General features: G+C 40.2%; 1 protein-coding gene across 2 annotated transcripts in view; it reads left to right on the top strand.

Moving 5' to 3' along the window:
• The window catches only part of PCSK5 (proprotein convertase subtilisin/kexin type 5), a 435012-nt gene that overhangs the window by 119119 nt on the left and 293566 nt on the right, over positions 1–22327 (top strand). For both annotated transcript variants that reach the window (XM_036260761.1, XM_036260762.1), the window contains exon 5: positions 2054–2130. In XM_036260761.1, the coding sequence (XP_036116654.1) occupies positions 2054–2130 (77 nt within the window). The remainder of the gene's footprint in view (positions 1–2053; positions 2131–22327) is intronic.

Raw genomic sequence — 22327 nt, 5'->3', positions numbered from 1 at the left:
CCTGAAAACACTCCATTTTATCTTTGCAAGGGCAGTACTTCTAAGTCACTTCCTTGACACGTCAGTCTACCATGGTCGCCAGCAGTCACCCATATTTCTGACCTTTGAGGACCTTCCCTCACACAGAACACCTGGTATCACCGCGCACTTTCATCAACTTCAACTACTTTTCCTCCCAATATTCTGCCACGCTGCCCTTTTTGTTTAAAAAGTTCAGCTAATGCCCTGGCCATTGTGGCTCACTGGGGTGGAGCATTGTCTTGAAAGGTGGTGGGTTCAATTCCCAGTCAGGGCACATACCCAGGTTGCAGGCTTGATCCCTGGTCAGGGCAACCAATCGATGTTTCTCTTTCACATCAATGTTTCTCTCTCTCTCATTCCTTTCCTCTCTCTAAAATCAATAATAATGATAATAAAAGGCACATCCTCGGGTAAGGATTAAAAGAAATTCAGCCAAGAAACTTCATAAATTAATTTTCACAATGAAATATTGAAATGATCTCCCCCAAATTAGGTGATTTTCCTCTAAGGTTAAAAAAAAGAGAGAGAGAGAAGGAACTGGAAATGTATTTAGTTGTCATTTGAGCAAAACATATGCGTGGTTGCCCTCACCCTGCCTCCATGCACATTCAGGTAAAAGGTGTCTCTTCATAGCATAGAATTTTAGAGCTGAGAAGGAACTTCAATTCAGTCTCATTTTGGAGGGTAGAAATTTAGTCCTGAAGTAAAAAATGAGTTAACCCAGGTCATATGTACAACAGAACGGTGGCTACCGATGTCCCAGCAAAGAAGCCTTTCTTGTCAATAAGCAATGCTGTTTCTATGGTGTCTCCCACTCCCCTGGGCATCGGAATGTATCTGATAAGATACAAGTAGCTCTAACCTGATTGTGGTTACATTCTTTACTTCTTTCATTTTCCCTCCCTTGAAAGAAAATTCCAGAATGTGTCCATGCAATTAGCAGTACTGGCATCCTCCCAGTTCTAATGTCAGAGCTACAAACACGGGGTGTCAGGTGGCCCGGGTTCCCATCTTGGTTCCACAGGCAGTTGGTTTCATGCTTCTGGCCAAGTTACTTAACCTGTCTTGGCCTCTTGTTTCTAAGTAAAATTAGTAAGTTACACTAGCTGCACTCCCTCCTGCTTTATGAGAGGGTTTGCACAGCCCCTTTGCATGGGAAGCAGGAACTTACCACCTTTATGTGTAATTCGGATTTTGCTTAATTCCCCCAAATATGTCAGTCTCTGTGTGCCGTAAGTTATTTTTTAGAAACAGATCCTTTGAGAAAGATAGAAAACAAAGGTAACCTTTACTTTCATTAAAACTAAAATCAGGAATTAACATAAAGCATCAGAAAATTTAAAACATCTTAAATTAGTTCTATCTGTAGCGATATCAATTTGCTTTCACAGGTATTTTTGCCTCCTTTTGAACTCTGCCATATAATAAAACTTTGTGCATTATTTTGATTGGGGCACAAAGCCATTGGCTGTTAGTAAAAAGTCTGAATTGTAGACTCTTTCATAGTAGATGAAACATCTGAAACCAGACAAATATTGCCTAATAGAGATCCTACGATACCGGATATAATAAATTTCTAGTACCGACTTTTAACTGACCTACCAATTATTTGTGAATGATTTTTATCTTAAAACGTTTTTGAATCATGATAAAGGATGACACTCAAGAAATAAAGTTAGAGAGAACATCCGCACAGAATAAGTCACTTTCCTTCTAGTTGGTCCAGGAGGACTTCACAGAAAAGGTGAATAAATTGGGTGAGAGGCCAGTTCTGGTTCTAAGAGGAAAAGTGCTGGTGAGAATCAACCAGACACTTCTATGGTCTATGGAGAGTATTTCTTCTCCCTAAGGAGGGGACAATATGACATTGATTATTACTGAACAAGGCATCCTGACACTATTGAACCATGAATGTATTATTTAATCTAATTACTCTCTTGCAGAAATGTGTTTAAGAATGCATGAGCCTTCAGGTTAATGGCTAATTAATGACCGTCTGTCTCCTTTCTCTCTCTCTCCTCTGTGGCCATAGGATGCGCTGGCCAGTTGTGATGTGAATGGGAATGACTTGGACCCAATGCCTCGTTATGATGCAAGCAACGAGAACAAGTAAGGCCCCAGTGACCGCTGGCCGGCGTGTGACTAGCAGGGAGCCTTGCGTTTTGCTTTTGCTAAGGGAAATATTTTTTTTTACTTGAAAATCCTTGGTTACAAATAATCCCTAAGTTGCTCCAAGATAATCAAGTGTCTTTCCACGGAAGTTTCTGGGTAATGAAAAGGAGTGGTCTACAGAGCAATTGCTGCAGAAAGAGAGAGAACACTCTAGAGAAGGACTCACCATTTCCAAATTTTGAGAGGAGAGCTAGGGACGATTGCCTTTCAAGTGGTAATTGACCTGTGACCCATTTGTTTAGGGCTGGGGTGCTAAAGGGAGAGACAAAGTATCCCTCAAAAGAGTTACATTACTCTGTGAACTTCAAAAAGTTTGCTTACTGTACTTGAGGTCTCTTTCCTCTCCTCTTCCCTGTAGTGATGGTGTTTGCCACTAATATACCTGAATTACTTATAAGGTTTGCCATGTGTGGAACACATTACATTTCTTATCTCCGCAGTCAAGAGCCTTCAAAACCCATTTAACCACAGTTACACTTTCCAGTTAGGACAGTAATTTTTGTGAAAGGAAATGAAAATGCACATCTGTGTGATAAGGTAGACTATCTCAACATTCCTCAGAAAGTAAATGGAAATGGTATTTCTTGCTCACGATGATATAAGTTCTTTAAAGGTTATAGATATTTCGAATCTCTAGATCACGTTAACTTCTTTCCTTTTATTGCAAAGCTCTCAAGCCTAATACCATGATTTAGATGTTATCATTTGAATTGTCATTTACATATTTTAGTTTGGGGTTGCAGAGGTTCCAAAGAGAGGTGTTGTGCCCATTTATTATGTACTATTTCCAGCCTGTGTTTTTCCTGAGGGAAAAATTTCTCAGCTAGGATTAGTTGATTAAGTCAATAAGTTTATATAAAACTATATGACCTAGATAATTGTGACTGTACGTGGGATTTTTTTCTCTCTACCATTTACCAAGAAGCCTCATTAAAGTTACTCTGGAAAATATGCTGATTGTTAATATTAACAACTGAGTGAATATTATAGATTGCATTTAGTGGTGAAAGCATTAATGTGCAAATTGATGGGGATAGAATTTTCTAGAGCTTTCTGAAGAGAAGGGGAACTGAATTAAACTGGATAGTTTTCTTTCAGACCTGGTCATTGCTGTCTAGATTACCCTGTTTGAAGTTATGAATTTCATACAAGGATTATACTTTGAGATACTGAGCTCATGTATTTAACCTGATGTGCAAGCTAGCACGCAACACTGAAGAAGGAACTTGAAGCTGCAATAAAGTCATCGCTAATAAATATCATTATACAGTTTGTTCCGCTGTAATGCAGCATATGCATTCCTAAAAATACTTGCATGCTGCCCTGGCCGGTTTGGCTCAGCGGTTAGAGCGTCCGCCTGCGGTCCGGAGAGACCCGGGTTCGGTTCCCGCTAAGGGCATGTACCTCGGTTGCAGTTTGTCCCCGGCCCTGGTTGGTCGTGCGGGTGGCAGCCACTCGATGTGTCCCTTTCACATCGATGTTTCCCTCTCTCTCTCTTCCTCTCTCTCCCTCCTACTCTGTCTGTACAAAAAATGGAAAAATGTCCTCGGATGAGGATAAAAAAAAAAAAAAAAAAAAAAAAAATACTTGCATGCTGCAAGATCTAAAACAGAGTAATAAGTAAATGGAATTGAAGCTCAACACTCAAATACTTCATCCATGACACACACCAAAAATAGTTAAAAACGATTCCAGTTGTATCCATGTAAAGTGGTTAAGAGAGAGATAAAACTGCAGTCACTGTGACACTTTATCTGCAAAAAGACCTGAAGTCTGCTTGGGAAGTGTGTGCTTGTTAGATCGGCTCCTACTCTGTGTGCAAAAGTAAAGAGTAATAGGGAAAAAGAGAGAAAGATTCAAGTTTTTACGAAGACCAGAGAATAGAGAGGAAAATTACAAAATAGGCTGGGAGGAAAGGGGGACAGTGAAGCAGGGTGAAGGACACCACCTGGATGGCCTTCAGAAACGTGGCAGCTGGCAAGTTGTGAAATGGAAGTGGGGGAGGTGATGGGAAGTCGTGGGAAGCAGCAGCACTGACGTGGACTGGCGTGGACCACGGCGCTCCTGTAGCTCTGTGTGTTCTCTATCTACAGGGCTTAGTGCCACTGGGTATGTTTTCTACTGGGACAAAACTGCATCAACAAATGCAGATTTCACATGTTTAAATTATTCTCTAATATATTAGTCATTGATTGATTGCTTAGATATAGCAATAAAAATTTTTGTATTTTCAAGGCAAGTAATATAGCCGTATTGACCATACTACATCCATTAGCTAAAGTTATCCCATCAACATTTGTATAGCGAAAAGAGAAACAAGAAAGCTATAAGAAAGTCTAGATGATGTTAATATCCAAAGTATCCTTGTACATGGGGGTCTATAGGTAGAAAATGAAAACCTCCTGCGCCCTGTAGCCAGTTCTATCTGAATCTACATGTGCTGAGTTTTTGCACTGAAACTCTCCCTGGTAATAGTGACTGTTCTCCAAGGCTGGGTCTGATCTGTGACTAACATTGCTAACCACAAAGTCTATATGGAAAGATAATCCTTTGAGTATTGGCTTTGATGGCTTTTTATAGTCTGCCTTTTAAAAACTGTATTCTTTGTGAGGATTCCTTTTAAACTTAGCCACTCCCCAAGACCTTTGTTACAAAGGACCTCGGCCATCCTGCTCACTCCAGGGTATACTGGTGGGTCCTGTTTTGACATTCTAAGCGCTGTCCATGGTTCACTGAATATGGTGTGAGTCTGATTATTAGGGGACACAGTATTATTCCAGACGTGTGCTTAGATTTGTAGTCTTGAGAGTGAAATGTGGCATTTTCAGAATTGTAGCACCAGCATTGCCTACTCATTTTATGAAAGTTAGCAGCTACCAGGGCATCAGATGTCCCTTTCTTTCCTCTCATGGTACTGCCTGACTTTTATTATTTTTATTTTTTGCCAATGTATTCGGACATTTAGGGTTAAAATTAAGATATCTCTGTTCATTACACCACAACTGTAGCTGTGATTGATGGATCTGCCTTTAAGCAAGGATCCATGGACAGATCATTCTGTTGGAATAGAGGCCACTTGGCACCAGGTAGTAAGAGTGGATTTGGAGTTTAGAATAGGTGACTTGCCTTGGTTCTCCTTAATTAGCTTTATAGTCTTTGGACCTGACTACCCTGAGCTTTAGTATGTTTTTTTAATCTCTAAAATGAGCCTAATAATACTTCTAAAGAGTAACAATACAGTTTGTAAAACACCAAGCATACTGCTGACTACATAATCGGTGCTAGATAATTATAGCTGTTATTATAATTATGTGTTTAATTCCTTTATCCAGTTCTTGATAAAGAATGGGTTAAAATTATAATTATCTCAAAATAAATAGACAAATGAAGATTTAAAATTTAAACTAAGACTTGGAAGTCTTTATTTCCAAGGTTAGAGGTTTAGTTAGGTCTTTTTGCTTCTTTAGGGGCTGGGAGCTATGAATCACTCAGTCCACAGTAGAGCTATGAATCACTCAGTCCACAGTAAATCTGCTCTTCATTCATTCCATGTCCCCACCTCCCTCTGTGGAGCATGAGTCCTTGAACTGGATAAGATAATGAAGGGGAGGAATTTCTAATCATCATCAGAATAAGTAGGCTGAGGAGTTTGCTATGCCAGTACCTCTTCATTGTACAATCTGACCAGTAGGCTTCAGAGCATTTTTGAAATGATTTCGTACATGGATGCATTTGTTCTTTCATTCCACAGGTGTTTATTGATACCCCACTTTGTGAATGGTGATGCTGTGCTAAATGCTGGGGGGATGCGGTGGTGAAATAATAGAGGCTACTAACTAATGGATTGAGTTGGGAGACAACTCACTAAGAAGCTGTAATGCCTGAAGGATTTCTAGTACTAAGAGAGAATGTACCCTCACAACGTGATGCAAATCATTTTTCTTAGACTTACATGATTACATTTCTAGTGCCAAAGCTTTGGGGTGAAGGTAATCACTTCTGAAGTACAAAAGTTATAACAATCAATTCTTTGTCACTTTTTCAAGTCCCCAAATGGTAGTATGTCAGACCTAAATAACTGATGCTAAAGAAATTGCATTATTAAGGGAGACCGTACAACCAGTCTTCCCATTCAGCTTTGCCTCCGTTCATATTAGCTTGCTGAATATGTCTGACTGCATTGTTCTAGCTTAAAATAGAAAATGCCTCCCTGTAGATGAAACAACCTCTTGGCATTTTGTACCACCACTCCTATTTCTGTTGAATGAATTATCGATGTCTGAGTTACACTGTCCCTTACCCTAGGTTGCTTCTTGTTAAATGTTCCCTCTGCTTACAAGTCATAGCCACATATTTAGGAGGTGATGAGACCATGGCATTATATTTTCAATGTGTCGTATATGGGCCCAGAATCTAATTCCTTTTCAAAATAAACCAACCCGTAGGTTAAAGACTCATTTTCCAAAAGGAATGGACGTTTCATTTTGTTTCTTATCTCTGTTTCTGGAAAGATTTAACCAGGGTGACAGAAGTGCATTTCTTTTGGTTCTTTGATCTCCATTCGCATGTGATTTCTGGCTTTAAGAGTGTTTCCATGTTCCGGAAACCAGTTTGTGTGGCCTCTCTTTCTTAGTCTCGTAGAAGAGGACTATTGTCAGGAGGTAGTGTTCCAAAGCCAAGCCAATGAGTGTAGGTAGTGTTTTCTGATTATATGGGCATATTTTAACTCAATCCAATAAGATAAAAAAACACACACACTTAAGGTCTGTGATCTTTATTAATACTTCTTAATGTAGAAGCTTTATTTCTTTTTTTATCAATGTTTAAATCTTTATTGTTGAAAGTATTACAGATGTCCCCTCTTTTTTCTCCCATTGACCCCCTCCTTGCTGCTCCCACTGGTCTCCTGCTTTCCCCACACTATTTGTGTCCACTGGTTATGCATATATGCATATAAGTCCTTTGGTTTATCTCTTCCCACCTCCCACCCCCTTGAAGCATTATTTCTTTATACACAAAATTTAGCCAAATATGTTGAGATAAAATTACCCTATAGCTAAGTAGGTGAGAAGAAACCTACCTCCCCCCCAAAATAGGGACATTATCGGATACTGATTTGTTTGCCAAATATTTTTATTTTTTTCTCTAATCCTTTTGCAAAACAACATCTACAATATACTACATAGCAGTTACCGCATCAGTGACTATCAAATGAATGTATGTAATGTCTCTACAAATGCACTGACTAGGTGCCAAATGTATACAGAACAGACAGCTGTGAAAAACATCTGACACTTCATATGCAGCCATCGATTTTATGTCCATGAAAGAGCCTGCAGTGAATATTTTAGAAAATTCATTTCTATCATATGGGTTCATGATGCAATCAATACATTGAGATAAGTAACAATTTCAATATCTCTTTGGTTCTGGGAAGGCTATGCAAGTGCTGGGGCCTCACAAGAAGTTGTGATGCAATAGGGAACGGCCTCTCAGACCAGAAGCCAGGAATCCTCCCGCTTCCCCTCAGCAGCCGTCCGTCACCAAGTCCTGACAGTTCTTTCCACTGAAGTCCTGCTTTGTAATAGCTCTCCAGAGACACACACACCCATCCATCCCTGCACACCAGCCTCTGGTAGTCTACCCCCTTCTCTCACCTGCCTCCTTATAAAATCTCCTAAAGATTCTCGTCTCCAGCCTCGCCCATCCTGCTGAGCGATGGGTGAACAAAATAGGAACATTAAAATCCTTTCGTGTCTTGGCATTTTTTAAAAAAACGCGAGACCCTTCAGGACCCCACTCCTCCCTCACTATTAAGTCTGCTCTGCTCTGCTGTCCACTCCCCCTCCCATTGTATTTATTAGCCCCTCAGGACTTGTGAGGTCCCAGACTGTTCTGCAGCTGCTCAGCCTTCCACCAGCTGCACCTGTGTGTTTCCTCCTCCCCCTGCAGCTCTGCTGTCCCCGGGATACCTGCTCCCCCTCCCTCATCGGAGCTGGCCGCCCTCCAGCGGGATTTCACACATCCTGTGAACTTACTTCTTCCATAAAATCTTTCCTCTTGTGGATGTGATCATGTTTACCAAGGTGTGGAATCGAGAGGCAAGACCAGATGCCGAGAAGAGGATTCCCAGTTTAGTTTGGGATATAAAATGTCCGGTCTTATGATAATAATAATTATAAGAGTGTCTACGTTGAAGAGGTCATCTAGATGAATTAGCAAAATCAGTCCCAGTCGAAGAAGTAACTTAGTAAATGTCTCGTGTGTGTGTGTGTGTGTAGTGGAACTTGTGCTGAGTATTTTTAACCTTTCACCTTGCTCTGTACCTGAGAAAACTGATCTCCAGGGACTGCATTAATGGGCTCTCCTGCCTTCTGGGTTCCGATTGGGTTTGGCCAATGGAAGGCTCAGGCAGGAGGTGGTGGAATGCACAGGAGTGAAGAAGGTGTATTTATTGTCTTGCTGGGACACTGCATCTCGGAAGATTATACCTCCTTCCAGGTGGCTCTAGGGCTGCCCTTTGTGGGTATCAATAACCACTTCCTCCCCAAGGCTCGTTAAAGCTGGAGGTTCTAGTGTCACTAGTGTGGAACAGTGCCCTATTCCCACTGGTGTCCCCAGCGCCCACCTGCATCTTTGTTCGAGTTCCTTAAATACATTTTTCTCATGTTGCCCAGTGAAAGGAGCCCCTTGTTTCCTGACTGGCCCTTGACTGACACAGATATGTTAGTCCTTGAGCCTGGTTTCCTTGGTAAATGAAAAAATGTTTAGACACCTCCAAGAAAGAAAATACTTAGATACATAAATAGGATTTCTGTAAGTGGCTGTTTATTCTCTAATGAGAACTGGATAAATACAGAAAATGGTAATCTGACATAGAATTCCTATATACCGCTCACCTAAAGTGTAAATATTCATTTTATAAAGCATTGCATTCATTATTCTGGGGCTTATGATCATGATAATTCAGTCTTCAGACCGCTGTGTTCTTCCCTTTGTCAGTTCCCAGGAGTTCCCTCGGATTTGGGGACTTAGTCTCTCGGGGCTCTTCATCACAGTTTTGATAAAGGGTCTGATTGATGCTGTAGGTTAAAATGATATTTGGGTATAATTTATGCTAACCCAGTGCACTATTGACATGAATAATTGATAGCTGCTTCAATTTAAATCTCTTATTTAAAAAACAAACTCACAAATTCCAGAGGCCTCTGAAGCCAATGGAAATTGCAGTAAGGGAACGAGATAAGTATCCTTTTTAAATAATGCATTAGGCATTCGAGCAGGGTTTCCAGACAGGTGTATTTATTTATCTTTCTCTTTTAAAGTTCTCCTGTAACCTCCACCTTGGACCTTTGTATTTTCTCTTGGTTCCTTATACTCCGAAATATGTAAAATGTAGAGCAAAAAAACCTTGGGAAGTCAATGCTAGGAGTATGTTATTTGTGTTACTGCAGAGCATTAGAGAAGGTGTCTAAGACTTTTCAAATGTGATCAGCAAGTTTGGACACTCCTGTCAGATGCTGAACAAGGAAGCCAGCGCACAGACAGAGCCCTTGTTTTATGTCGCTCACCCCCTGTGCAGATTCCAGAAGGAAAACATGCTGAAAATATAATCAAACTGCAAACTGGCTGATTGTTCATTTTATTATCCAGGTACTATTTCAATAGTGGCTGCCTTCTCTTCAAATCAAGTACCTTCTAAGTGAGGGAACTGCAGTTAGAATTTGGGTATGATACACAAACAGACATGTCGAAATTGCTGTGTTTAGCAATTCAGTTAGCTGCAATAGAAGCCTGTTGTCCCAGTGTGTCCAAGATAAGTGTGTGTGTTTAATACCAGTGGCGATGTGCATTTCAGTCTCAATCCTTAAATAAAGGTTGCCAGGCGGAAAACATGTCTTTAGATCAGAACATATTTGACTCGTTCTCATAGAGTAGGTCACCAAGGAAGGAAAGTGGTGGAGGAAAGATGCTGTGCTTCCGGACGGGACCTGGTGCCAGTCCCAGCCTTGCTGTTGGCTCCGTCTGTGTTCTTGGAGAAGCATTATTTATTATTATTTTTTTAAATAATTTTTTTCTTTATTGATTTTAGAGAGAGGAAGGGAAGGGGAGAGAGATAGAAACATTGATGAGAGAGAACATTGATTGGCCTCCTCCTGCATGCCCCCACTTTGACAGAGCCCACAACCTGGGTATGTGCCCTTATCAGGAATCAAACTGGCAACCTCTTGGTGCATGGGACAACACTCAGTCACTGAGCCCCCGGCTGCGCCAGAAGCATTCTGATCAGAGCCTTCCTTGCCACCTCAGTGCCTCATTGTCCCTATTTAACTTAAACAACAACCAAAACATCTGGAAGTCTATGGGGTTGCTATTTGACTCTATTTAAATGCAGTGTAAGCAACTGCTGATAAAATTAGCATGTCTGCATGTTGTCTCATTATTGCTCACAATAACCCACGTTCAGAGGTAATGCCTAGAGGGAGGGGCGAAGTAAAATGCCTGATGTCATGGAGTGGCAGTCAGAATGTGAGCTCGTTATCCCCACACCATCCATTCACCTGCATAGATAAATTAATCTGTGGGCAAGTCGATGAGAAATTCATTCCTGTGTTGAACACATGCTTCAGTAAGTTGACTACCGTGCGAGAACTGCAATACCAGACCGGTGCCCCGCTCTGATCATATACACTCAATAGCCAGGCTCTTCCAAGTGCTAGTACTCAGCGCCCTGTTTCTCCAGAGTAGAGATTGGCTCACAAAGCCTGCCAACACCTGTTCATGTGACTTTGAACAAATAACAAAAAGATCATTTGTTATAGAAAACGAGTATATAGATCTGACTTCACCATGATATTATTCTGTGGAAATAAATGAAGGCCGCCACCTAAGTGAGACTAGAGGTTATTTATCAGAGCTGACTCTAGCAAGGGAGTCAGCTACCATGGCTTGAAGGCAGACACAGGACTGACTGCAAGAGCTTTATAGTGAGGGGAAAAAAAAGGAAAGCTTCAGGTATGGTCTGATCAGGGGGGTTGGCTTGGGAAAACTGGCGCTTGGGTGTCTGTTCTCAAACAATTCTAATATGTTAACAGTTTTTTGTTATAATTAAATTTCAATGAAAAAAACTTTGAGTACCAGGTGGTGATAATGTTTTGTAAATTACATAAATGTGCCACAGGTATGGATGTCATTAATATTATTATTAAGAGTGATACTAAGTAACAAGATAAGGTTTTAGCCTAAATCTTAGAGGGCAGGTAGTTTTCACATTTCTCTACATGAAAATATGGACTGTCTGAGGTTGGAATGATGTAAACGAAGAAATGCTTTCCAATGTTTTTGTACTTGAATGACAGCCCTTGAGAGTACTCTGGAAATGTGGACCGTGAAAGAGAGATTCTCTACAGGAGGAAAGACTGCACCAAGGAGAGCCTGCGGGCATCAGATAGCTCGCGTCCCAAGAAGAGTTTATAGTCTTGTGTCCTGCTTTGGGGATTTGTGGTGAATCCTCTTGCCTATAGAACACTGAAAATAGCTCACACGATTGGAGACGAGCAGGGGATGATTTGTGATTTTTCCAGCGTCTCCTGAATCCCACTTTCTCCGCCGCATGTTCTCGTCACAAGCTGCCATCTCATGAATTTTAGAAAAGACTGACCTTTGTTAGAAGAGTTTACCTCTTCCTATTTTTAGATATCCCTATACTATCTGCATATCATTTATATATGCTAGTCAATGCACTTGAATTTGCATGAATTGCAGATATAATAACTTGTGGTGACATCCTGGCCTGAGATTAGGTAACTGCTAAAGATTGTATATGACCTTTTTGCTTTTGGTTGGTTTTTCCTCCTCTTGAGGTTCAGCCTCCTAGGATCCCTGTCCCCCTCCCACGCCTGTCCCAATTACCAAATATAGACTGTCATTTTCTCCCCCTCCTTCCAGCAGCCCCTGTATCAGGTTGTCACAGATCCCTTTCTTTTTCCACCATCCTGATTCCTCGGTCTTCCCACAGGCTCTAGCATAATGTGGTCATCATGCAGAGAAAGAAGCACACCTTTCTGTCTCGCAACTGCTCGCTCTTGGCACCAGTTTACACAGTTTATCTAGGTGATCTGACTGGAACTCAAGTTGTTCAGCAGTTTTAATTATGACTTGTGTTGTTGTGTTGGATATCAGACTCTTTCATAAAATTTGTTTATTTTCCTAAAAGAATGACAAGTCCCTTTAATGCTTTTCAAAGAGTGGGAAATATTTGTAACAAAAACACTTGATTGTTTGTTTGTTTGTTTCCTATCTTTTATCCACCCATGTTTTGAATCACATAAGAAGTGTTGGGAGAGGTTGGGTAATGGAGAGCATCTAAGAAGGAACTGGGATTTGAATGGAAAAAAAAAAATCAAAGAATTAGAGGGCATGACTTTGTTGAAATTTAATTCAAATGGGGGCAAAAGAGGTCCAAAAATGAGCGACAGTCTCAGAAGCAGTTCCTGTCATCTATACTTGGAAGCACACCATGCATGGGACAGTGGCGGCCCCTGCTACTGTAACTGTAGTGTTCCCCAGTGGAGGGATGCCACAGCAACTGGACTTAGTTCTCATACAGGCTGAATTTGTATCTAATTGTTCAGCCCTCTATGGGAGGTAATACTAATGGCATGATTTTGGTGGAACCATATTCCACAACATGGATATACAGAGATGAGACCCATTTTTTCCAGTGTTGTGTTTGTGGGAGTGTTCACTCCTATTTGTTGAAATCTTTGCAGCTCCAATGCAAATATGAGAAGGCATTCAGATAAGCCATTGCAAATTATGTGAGTAGTCTTTCTTCCATATTTTATCATCATATATACTGTTTTTATATCAGTTGATTCCATTTATCATTATCTAATTTCCCCATTGTGTTTCTGTGAGCTTCTATTAGAATCCCCATTGTAAAACTTATTGCCATTTTAAGGGACACTAACTCATGTTTAATTCATCCTGGTTGAAACAGAATACTCATAACTTCATATCTGTTATGGTGTTGTTACCTTGTCTTCGATTAGGGAGGTATTGTTTCTTATGCTAAGGGAGTAAACCTTGTTAACTATGGTACTCATATCTTAAATTCATGTTTTTCTGAGATTTGTAGGATTCTGAAATCTGTATAAATATCACACATATAGATTTCCCACATATATCTGGAGTGAAATGGGAAAATGTGTGAGAGGGAGGGAGACCCAAGTAACTGCTACATAAGTTGTTAAATAAAATCGATTGATCCTTTTATACACTGAGAGAATGTTTTGAGCAATACCCTACAAAAGCATGCTTATGCTGATACATGGATAAACACTGTGTGTTGTTCATACTTGAAAAGTTATTGCTATGTCATTGTATAAAACTCAGTATACAAGAGCTGCCTATTTGGTTTTCCTGTGAACAGTGCTGTAGCTTTGAGAAGTTCGGTACATGATTTGGGTGGCAGAGTGGAGAAACATCTTCCGTCCCTGAAGAAACCTTGGCTGCTTTTGCCTTGGGCTCTAAATTCAGCAAAGTCTACGTAGAGTTCAGCAGGGTCAGAGTAGGTTTTCCATGAGAGAATGAGAAAAGAAAGAGCAGGTTTTCTGGTTCCCTTTACTGGCACTAGTCCTTCCAAGTCATCTCAGACCTCACCTTCTCCAGTGCAGAGGAGCCATCGACGAAGAATAATAATGTATCGAGAACTTTAGAATTCATGAAGCACTTTTACATATATTCTCACTTGACTTGTAAAAATTTATGTCAGATAGGTAGTAGATAATTCTTTTGGTCCCCCAGTGTCTGAATTCTTTTTATGTGTAAGGAATGTCTGTCTTAGGAGTCTCAGTGGACAGCTATGACTACTGTCCAGCATTGTGGCCGAAAATGCCAGGTACTATAAACTTGCCCATCCTCCCTTGCTCTACTCAGTGACATAGACCTTTTGGTTCAGATTCTAAAAACCAGTAGCACCTGTGCACGTAAGTGACAGAAGGGGACAGGTCAGCTCTCATTCCACATGTTCTTCTTCCTTGCCCTCTCCGTGGGTCTTGACTTATAAAGAAGCTGGGTGTTTTTTGTTGTTGTTGTTGTTGTTTTGTTTTTTTCCTTTATTGATTAGAGAGAGAGAGAGAGAGAGAGAGAGAGGAAGGAATAGGGAGAGAGACAGAAATATCTATGAGAGAGAACATCTATTGGCTGCCTCCTGCATGCCCTCTACTGGGGATTTGGCCCACAACCTGGGCATGTGTCCTGACGGGGAATCAAACTGGCAACCTCATGGTGCATGGGTCGATGCTCCACCACTGAGCCACACTGGCCGGGCTGGGTGTTTTTCTTGATCCTTAGGCTCCACCTTGCATATTCTGTGCTCCCACAATTCTGAGCTTCCCCCTATCCTTTCAATAAACCACTTTTGTGCTTAACTCAGTTACAGGAAAGAACCTGAAATTAAAAGGTATTGGACTCCCTTTTTCTGAAGGAAGAAAGCAAAATCCACAGCAGGTCCATATAGCTTATGAAAGCGACTCTGGCTCCCAGACTGTGCTCTTTGCATTGCATGACATGTTAAATGCTCTTTTGAATAGTCGTAACTGACATTTCCGTCAACGACAGACCCCCTATGACGGTAGTCCCATGAGATTATAATGGAGCTGAAGAATTCCTACTGCCTGGTCATGTCGTAACTGTCATAACGTCATAGTACAACGCATTACTGACGTGTATGTGGTGATGCTGGATAACCAGACCTCCTGCGCTGCCAGCTGTATACAAACACAGCACAGGCCATCATGTACAGCACGTGATACCCGGTAATGATAATAACTACCTTACTAGCTTATGCATTTACTCCACTATACTTTTCATCATTCTTTCACGATGTACTCTTTTTACTTATATATATAAAAAAAGTGGGCCGTAAAACAGTATGCTGTTCCGCCAGCGGCCACCTCATACATACTGTGTTCAGCGTGTCTCTCGATTGCCTCATTTTTTCTGGCGCCTGATTTAATCCTGTGCTGTGTTGTATAGCGAGACGCTGTGCAGGCCTCCACCAGCAGCAGCAGGTTCTCCCGTCTCGCGTCGGGTAAGTGCACTCTATGATGGTTCCGTGAGCAAACCAATGGCCTGAAAATGCATTTCTCAGATTATATCTCCATCATTAAGCTGCATTTGACTGTATACCGTTCATAAGCAGTAGGCACTTTTTAATGCATGGAAATCATAATAGTTGATGAGAGTTCTGCACTGATTTTGTGGAATAGAGTTTCATTCAGAAAAGACTTCTTGAATACCTAGTAGGAGCATAGCACTTAAAAATGAAAGTGGTGATATACTTACAGCATGTAGAAGATGCACACTTGATTTATTACTTAACTAGGATAGTACAACAATTAAAGCCATTAGGTAGGATGGGATTTGGAGACCGCTGGCTTTCCACAAGTGTTTCGTGGAACTGTAGAGTCTGCTGCTGGACCTCACAGATGCCCAAGCGTCCCCCAGGAGGCTCTTTGGGGTGGGGGTAGCTCTCTTCTACAGCCAAACCCCTTTTTAAAGTGTATTTTTAAATGATTTTAGATGGTGGGATTGCTCCTTAAATTAGGTTTGAAGTAAAAAGTTCTCTTGATACAAAACGTGTAAACCAGTGCTATAGACCATAGGAGCGAGGCAGAAATCCTAGGGAAGGCTCCTGGGGATGGTAACCTTTTTCCTGGGTCTTAGAAAATGACTGGTTAGAGGGAATAATCATCACTGAGAGAATGTCTCTGGCTGAAAGTGTCTTGGTATCAGTGAGCTCCTTACAAGCTATGGAATAAAAGGCATCTTCTTTAGTCATTTTGGTTTCTGCTTTTTTTTGTAGGAAGAAAAGCCAGAATGTTCTTATTTTCCCTAGAGCTCTTCTTTTATCAAAACATTCAAATCTAAACATAGTTTCCTCTCTCTTCCAACCCTTGATGACCAAGTCCAAACTCTTTAGATGTGTGCAAAAAAATTCATACTATATCCACTGTCATTTAGCCTCACCACTCAACTCACACTGTATGATGCTCTAGTTTTAGCTAATTCTTTTACAGTTGTCTGAAAATAGCACGCTTTGTTTGTGCTGGAGACTGGTAAATGGGAGGAACCCAAGAAGTGATTATATTGTTCTTCTGTCATGCTTTGAGATTGTGAAATATAAGATGTGATCTTGATGTGCGTTGTGATTATCACTGATTTAACCCACTTGGAAGCGGAATGTCACTACCTCCCTGCTCTGTGGCAGGATCAGTGCCCCCCTTTTACTGGAGAAAACCAGGGAAGAATAAAAGACCATGAAATGTAGAATATTCAAATTTTGTGGATGACTTGAAACCCAATCAGAAATAAAATTTTTAATAAATTTTAATTTGGTGCTGTTCTGATATTCCAAATTGTATTGTGTAAAATTCCTCTGCCATTTTTATTTTTGTTTCTGTTTGTCTCAAATGAATATAAATAACTAACAATTTCAGTCACGGGAAAAAAGAACATCCCTTTATACCGAATGCTTTTTGAGAGTATTTGCCACAGCTAAAATTAAGAAGCTTGCATTTAAACTTTGAAAAACAGAGTACAATTTATATCGCCAGTTACGTGGGGCTGTGTTCATTAACAACTGATTCTCATTCTTAGCCATCAGAAAGGAAATTATAAATTAATTAACCTTTGATTTTTTTTTCTTGAAATAAGAATGTAAATCAAATAGAGTAGGCTTTTAAAAATTGTTTTCATTAAGCACTTTTAGGATAAAAAGGAGAAAATGAGCCATGTACATATAATTATTGATTAATAAAACTTCTGAGAAAATTCCTTAAGTGACTTGAAATCTGAAGAAAATCCATCTTCCTCTCTTTCTGTCTCATACATATGCACACACTTTATTATTGTATTCTCACTTATTAACTACAATGTTGATCTTAAAACTTAAGGTAAAACCTCAAATATTTTGCATGAGTAGGAAAGAAACAAGTCAGAAATAATAGGACCAACTTCAAGTTTAGAATTTAGCTGAGAAATTATAAACAATCAAATGAGGTGTGCATATTCATAAAAAAAGCAATACTTGAGGTCAGACATTTCTGCATGTGTTTATCTTTTACTAATAAGAGGAGATTAGAATTAATGAAAGGGGAAGTAGACACGGTGATATTTTTGAATTGGGGTTACAGGCTAGAAATAGGGAAGTGTGTCAGAGCAGGACGACTGTGAATGTGGAAGTCTGATATGGGAAAATAAGCTAAATGATGATAGGAATAACTTGGGTAAGTCTGTTTTGCCACCGGGAGACTTCATTGTCTCCTATAGATAAAATGGAGACAAAAACAGCTCCTTGCAGTTTGCTGTGAGACCTGCAGATAATGCATTCTGAATGTTCAGGGCACTGTAGGCCCTACTAGCCGGTGTAATAACTCAAGGTATTAGAGCTAACTGAGAGATTTTGTCATCAGGAATGCCTAGTGACCAAACTGTGAGTGGAATGAATCATTGGCACTTTCCATCCTGTTATTTTTCTGCGGGAAATTATTTCCACCCAATTTATAACATTTATATTCTAAATGTGCAAACAGTAGAATTGGCATCTGGCTTCTTTTTGGCAGGGGAGGGAGTGGGTTTGAAATTCTCCTGGAAAGGCAAGTGGATCTAAGAGCTACAGAGGCCATTTCCGCTCTGTAACAATTGGCTATTTCAGTGGCCTTTTCAAAGTCGGATTTTCATAGTAGAGTTTCAACAATTGAGTACTCCTTCTACGTCTCATCAAGAAAAATGAGCCGAGTCCACCCAGTCTAAGGAAACCACCTCTTTCCTCATGCATCTGCTAAGGGAACATAGAAGAAGAGAGACATCACCATCAATTTTGAAAGTTTACTTGATTACACCAAGGCGTTCTTGACACACACTCTTAAAAGCTCGTTGAATTCTCACACTTTACTACATGATATATTTATTGGATTTATACTAATTTGTTCTTCAAAACCCGAAACTCGTGTGACTGCAGTCACGGCTGTGATCGGGAAGAGCTGCAGCAGTGGATTGCTATCCACACAGACGCTTCGCGTGTTCCTGAGATTTCACTCTGCTCTCCGTCCTGATGCAAGAGAAAAGTTTTAAAACAGTGATTATTTCAACATTCTTGTTCAAAATTTGATCTACCTTATTTTCACCAGTTGGTGACTGGTTTCCATGGAAATGGAAATGGAATAAGCATTCCTCGTTTTAGATTCTCAGCTGCCCATGCCAACTGAGAGCTGTAAATGCCATTTGGTTAACAGCAAGGATCCAGAATTCTTCCATTTTAAAGTGGCAAAGGGAGAGGAAAAGAAAATGTTTGCCAAGTCATTTCACTTTTCTCCCTTGGAAAAGGACACAGTTTTATGATTGTCTGAGCTATTGACCGACAGTTATCGGACACATACAACTTCCAACAGTGCCTCTTCGGACTAATCCATTTAAATCTCTTTTCAACCTTTCACATGGTTTCTTACCTCATTATGATTTAACGGGCCTCTGATCGCCTTCATGGTTGTCCACCTGCTGTCAGAGTGATGGGCACTGAACAGGAAGGTGGTCAAAATGTTGAAAGGAGACAATGGTGCGATCGCAACAATCTGCAGCCTGAAGGAGGAAAAACATGTTGATAAAGGGCATGGGGAGGATGAGTTGGAAAATTCTCACTGATGAGAGAAGGTTGGTTAATTTTGCCCTTAGGATTTTCCATTTCTGAGATAATCACCTATAACTACATACTTTCTGGAGCTGTTCGATAGGGAAAATAATGAAGAAAACTAGAAATAAATGCTTTAACTTACAATGTTTAAGTGTCAATACAATTGTTGTCTTCTGTCTTGTGTTTGGAGTCTGAACGTTTGAATCAATGTGAATGTTAAAATAAAACTGGTAGCTTTGAAACATAATGTTTTTCTTTTATATTTTAAGATGTTGAGGTACTAGACCAAGACGGAATGTGACTCTAGTTCTTAAATATCGCATAATGCGGTTCTCTGAACACACTTCTCCTCTTGGGGTATAGAAAGGAGTTTCTCTATACCCCAATGCTTAACTTTAATGAAGAAAACCAGACATAATGGCCTCCAGCCATGGGCTGCCTCTGTGTCTCTTAAGTGTGTCTCACAGCTAGCCAAAGCAAGTAATGTGTCGACTGAGGACATAAGATTCTTATCCTAGACATAGGAAACTGCATGAATACTGCAGGGGAAATCTTCCTGATGCTGAGCATGCAGTGGAAGGCCTGGCACTGTCTATTATCACATTGTATTCATGGGAAAATATAACTTTGATGCCTTTTGATATAAACAGCTTATGCATTCTAGTGACCTGAGCAAAAAGCACTTAGGATTTGAAAAGGGACTTGCATAATTCTACATGGAAGGTCAAGGTAGCAAGTCAGTTGTGGACATGGTGGTGATGCAACCTCTGCAGCAGATTCTGCTCTCTCGGGAGAGAGAAGATGTTCCTTGGTCTCTTACACTCAGCCTTCCTGGTGTGGAGAAACCGTGCAGGAGGGACTCATTATTGGAATAAATGGGTATTGGTGGGAGAAGACATTAAAAAGGAATCCATTCAAATTGTGGCTAGTCTCGTAATAAAGGATTCAAATGGTGTGTTATTTTAACAACACTAAAATGATGAAAATACATGTAGTTTATTATCCGGCAGAACATGCAGCTATAGCCATTCTTACATCGAACAAAAATGAATCCTGTTTAAAGTTGTAGTTTTTCTGTAATATTGTGAAATTTGAATTTTAGTAGAGTCATAAATGGGTTCAGTTTGTAAAAACCTCTATTGGCTTCTCCAAGGGCCATTTGGAATCATTTTATTGACAGATCATTCTCATTTAAAGCCGTTGTCATGTCACCGGCCTTGTACCATTTTTACTAAATCTTGCTCTTCTGGCTCCTCTTGCGACAGTGGCTTTCAGTGAGATGGAAGCTATTCTCAAATACTATTTTCAATTGATTGTACACAATCTTGTGTCTTGTGAAAGTTCATTAGGTAATTGATTTGCTTGAAATGCCTTTTATTGTTTGTTTACATTTTATGTTTGCACAGACAAAGTTCTGGCACTGAAAGGGATGGATGATCGAGTTGGCAGTGATTTCATTAGTGGTAGGACTATTTGTTGATATTTGTCTTACTTCCTTGGTTAGGAAACGTAATAATTATGGTAACCTGTGGGCAGTGATACAAATGGCTTCAAAGGTGCAACTTCTGAGCATTTCTCTCAGAAAAGGTTTCAAATCATCATTACTTTGTTCTGGTCCTGCGTTTACTCTGTGGAAACAGTAGGACTTGGTGTCAGGAGATCTGGATTCAAGTTCTTTGATAGTTAACTGGCCACATTATCTTGGTGATCACCCAAAAGAATCTCAGTTTCCTTATTTATAAAGTAGGGATAAAAGTACATGTAGTGCAAGATTATTGGAGAGATCAAATGAAACATGAGAACCTAGGTGAAACTACCTGGCAAATGATAAAAAAGTGATCCTTACTACTTTCATTGATTTGATGTCTAAATTGCAAATAGAATTAAACATTCTTTCATAATATTTTTTTTCTGTATTGATTTTTAGAGAGAAAGGGAGACAGAGAGAGTGAAAAAAACATCGATGAGAGCCCTGGCTGGTTTGGCTCAGTGGTTAGAGCGTCGGCCTGTGGTCCAGAGAGACTTGGGTTCGGTTCCCACTAAGGGCATGTACCTCAGTTGCAGTTTGTCCCCAGCCCTGGTTGGGTTGTGCGGGTGGCAACCATGCAATGTGTCCCTTTCACGTCAATGTTTCTCTTTCTCTCTCCCACTCTATCTGAACAAATAATGGAAAAATATCCTTGGATGAGGATTAAAAAAATAAAAAACATCGATGTGAGAAAACATGGACTGGCTGCCTCCTGCATGCCCCCCACTGGGGATTTGGCCCACAACCTGGGCATGTGCCCTGACCGGGAATCAAACCGGTGACCTATTGGCACATGGGTCAATGCTCAACCACTGAGCCACACCGGCAGGCAGAATTAAGCATTCTTTCAAATGGAAATTCATATCTATTATTTTTGTTGAGTTGATCAATTTACGTAAAACAGCATTCAGTATCAATATTAAATCATAGGAAATTGGGTTAGAAAAGGTAGAAGTATGTGTTTCTTGGTTTCCAAGAAGGCATACGTGGTTATGACTGTGTTGACCCTCGTGCCTAAAACCACAGATTGGCAAGCTACAGAGAGCGGGTCAGATCTGCCCTGGACTCTCCCGCTAAGAATGGTTTTCATGTTTCAAAGGGTTCAAAAAAAAAAGGGGGGGGCGGGCAGAGATGTGACAGAGACTCTGCATAGCTCTGTAAAGCCTAAAATATTTACTATTGAGCTCATTATAGAAAATGTTTCTCAACCCCTGCTCATAAACTCTTGCAAATATGATAATAATATAAACCCATCTCACGTTATTTGTAAATGAAATATGTCTGTGCTGAAATGTGCCACCCAACTTCTCAGACCCCAGAGTGTATTACAGAGGGGATACCAGGGGAGCCCTTGGATCAGAATTTTGTGACCACAGTTTACCTGTATTTTAAAAGAGAAGGATTGTGTAAGAGTCTCCAATTTTAGGTCCTCACCTAACTCTGTAGAGTAAGACTCACATCTTCAGAAGTGTTTGGACAGTTTTTTGATCATCTGGAAGCAGTTTCAAACAAAGTGAATGAAGTCAAACATTTAAATACCACCTTTCTCCAGCAGTCATTAACAGGTTTTGAGAATACAACAGGTAGTTTTAGCCTATTTTACAATGTATTGGCATTGAATGATGTCTTTACCTCAATATTTTCACAAATGCAAATAGGAGCATAACCATTAAATAGGTTCCTGCTAAATGAACTTGGACTTGTGAATTATTGCCTATTATACAGGATTTCCAGGTCAATGGAGTTCACTGAAACTATTCTATCATAACATACTTAGTTTTCTTTCTTGAATCCTTAGTGAGTAATACATTCCTCAGCATGTGGTAGGTACTCAGCAAATATTTACTGAATGAATGATTCACCAAAGTTAACTAATTATGGACCAGGACATGGAAGCATGCTCATTATAT

Source organism: Molossus molossus, unplaced genomic scaffold (assembly GCF_014108415.1).
Source record: "Molossus molossus isolate mMolMol1 unplaced genomic scaffold, mMolMol1.p scaffold_m16_p_14, whole genome shotgun sequence".
NCBI classification, from domain to species: Eukaryota; Metazoa; Chordata; class Mammalia; order Chiroptera; family Molossidae; genus Molossus; species Molossus molossus.
This window is presented reverse-complemented; position numbering and strand designations above follow the sequence as displayed.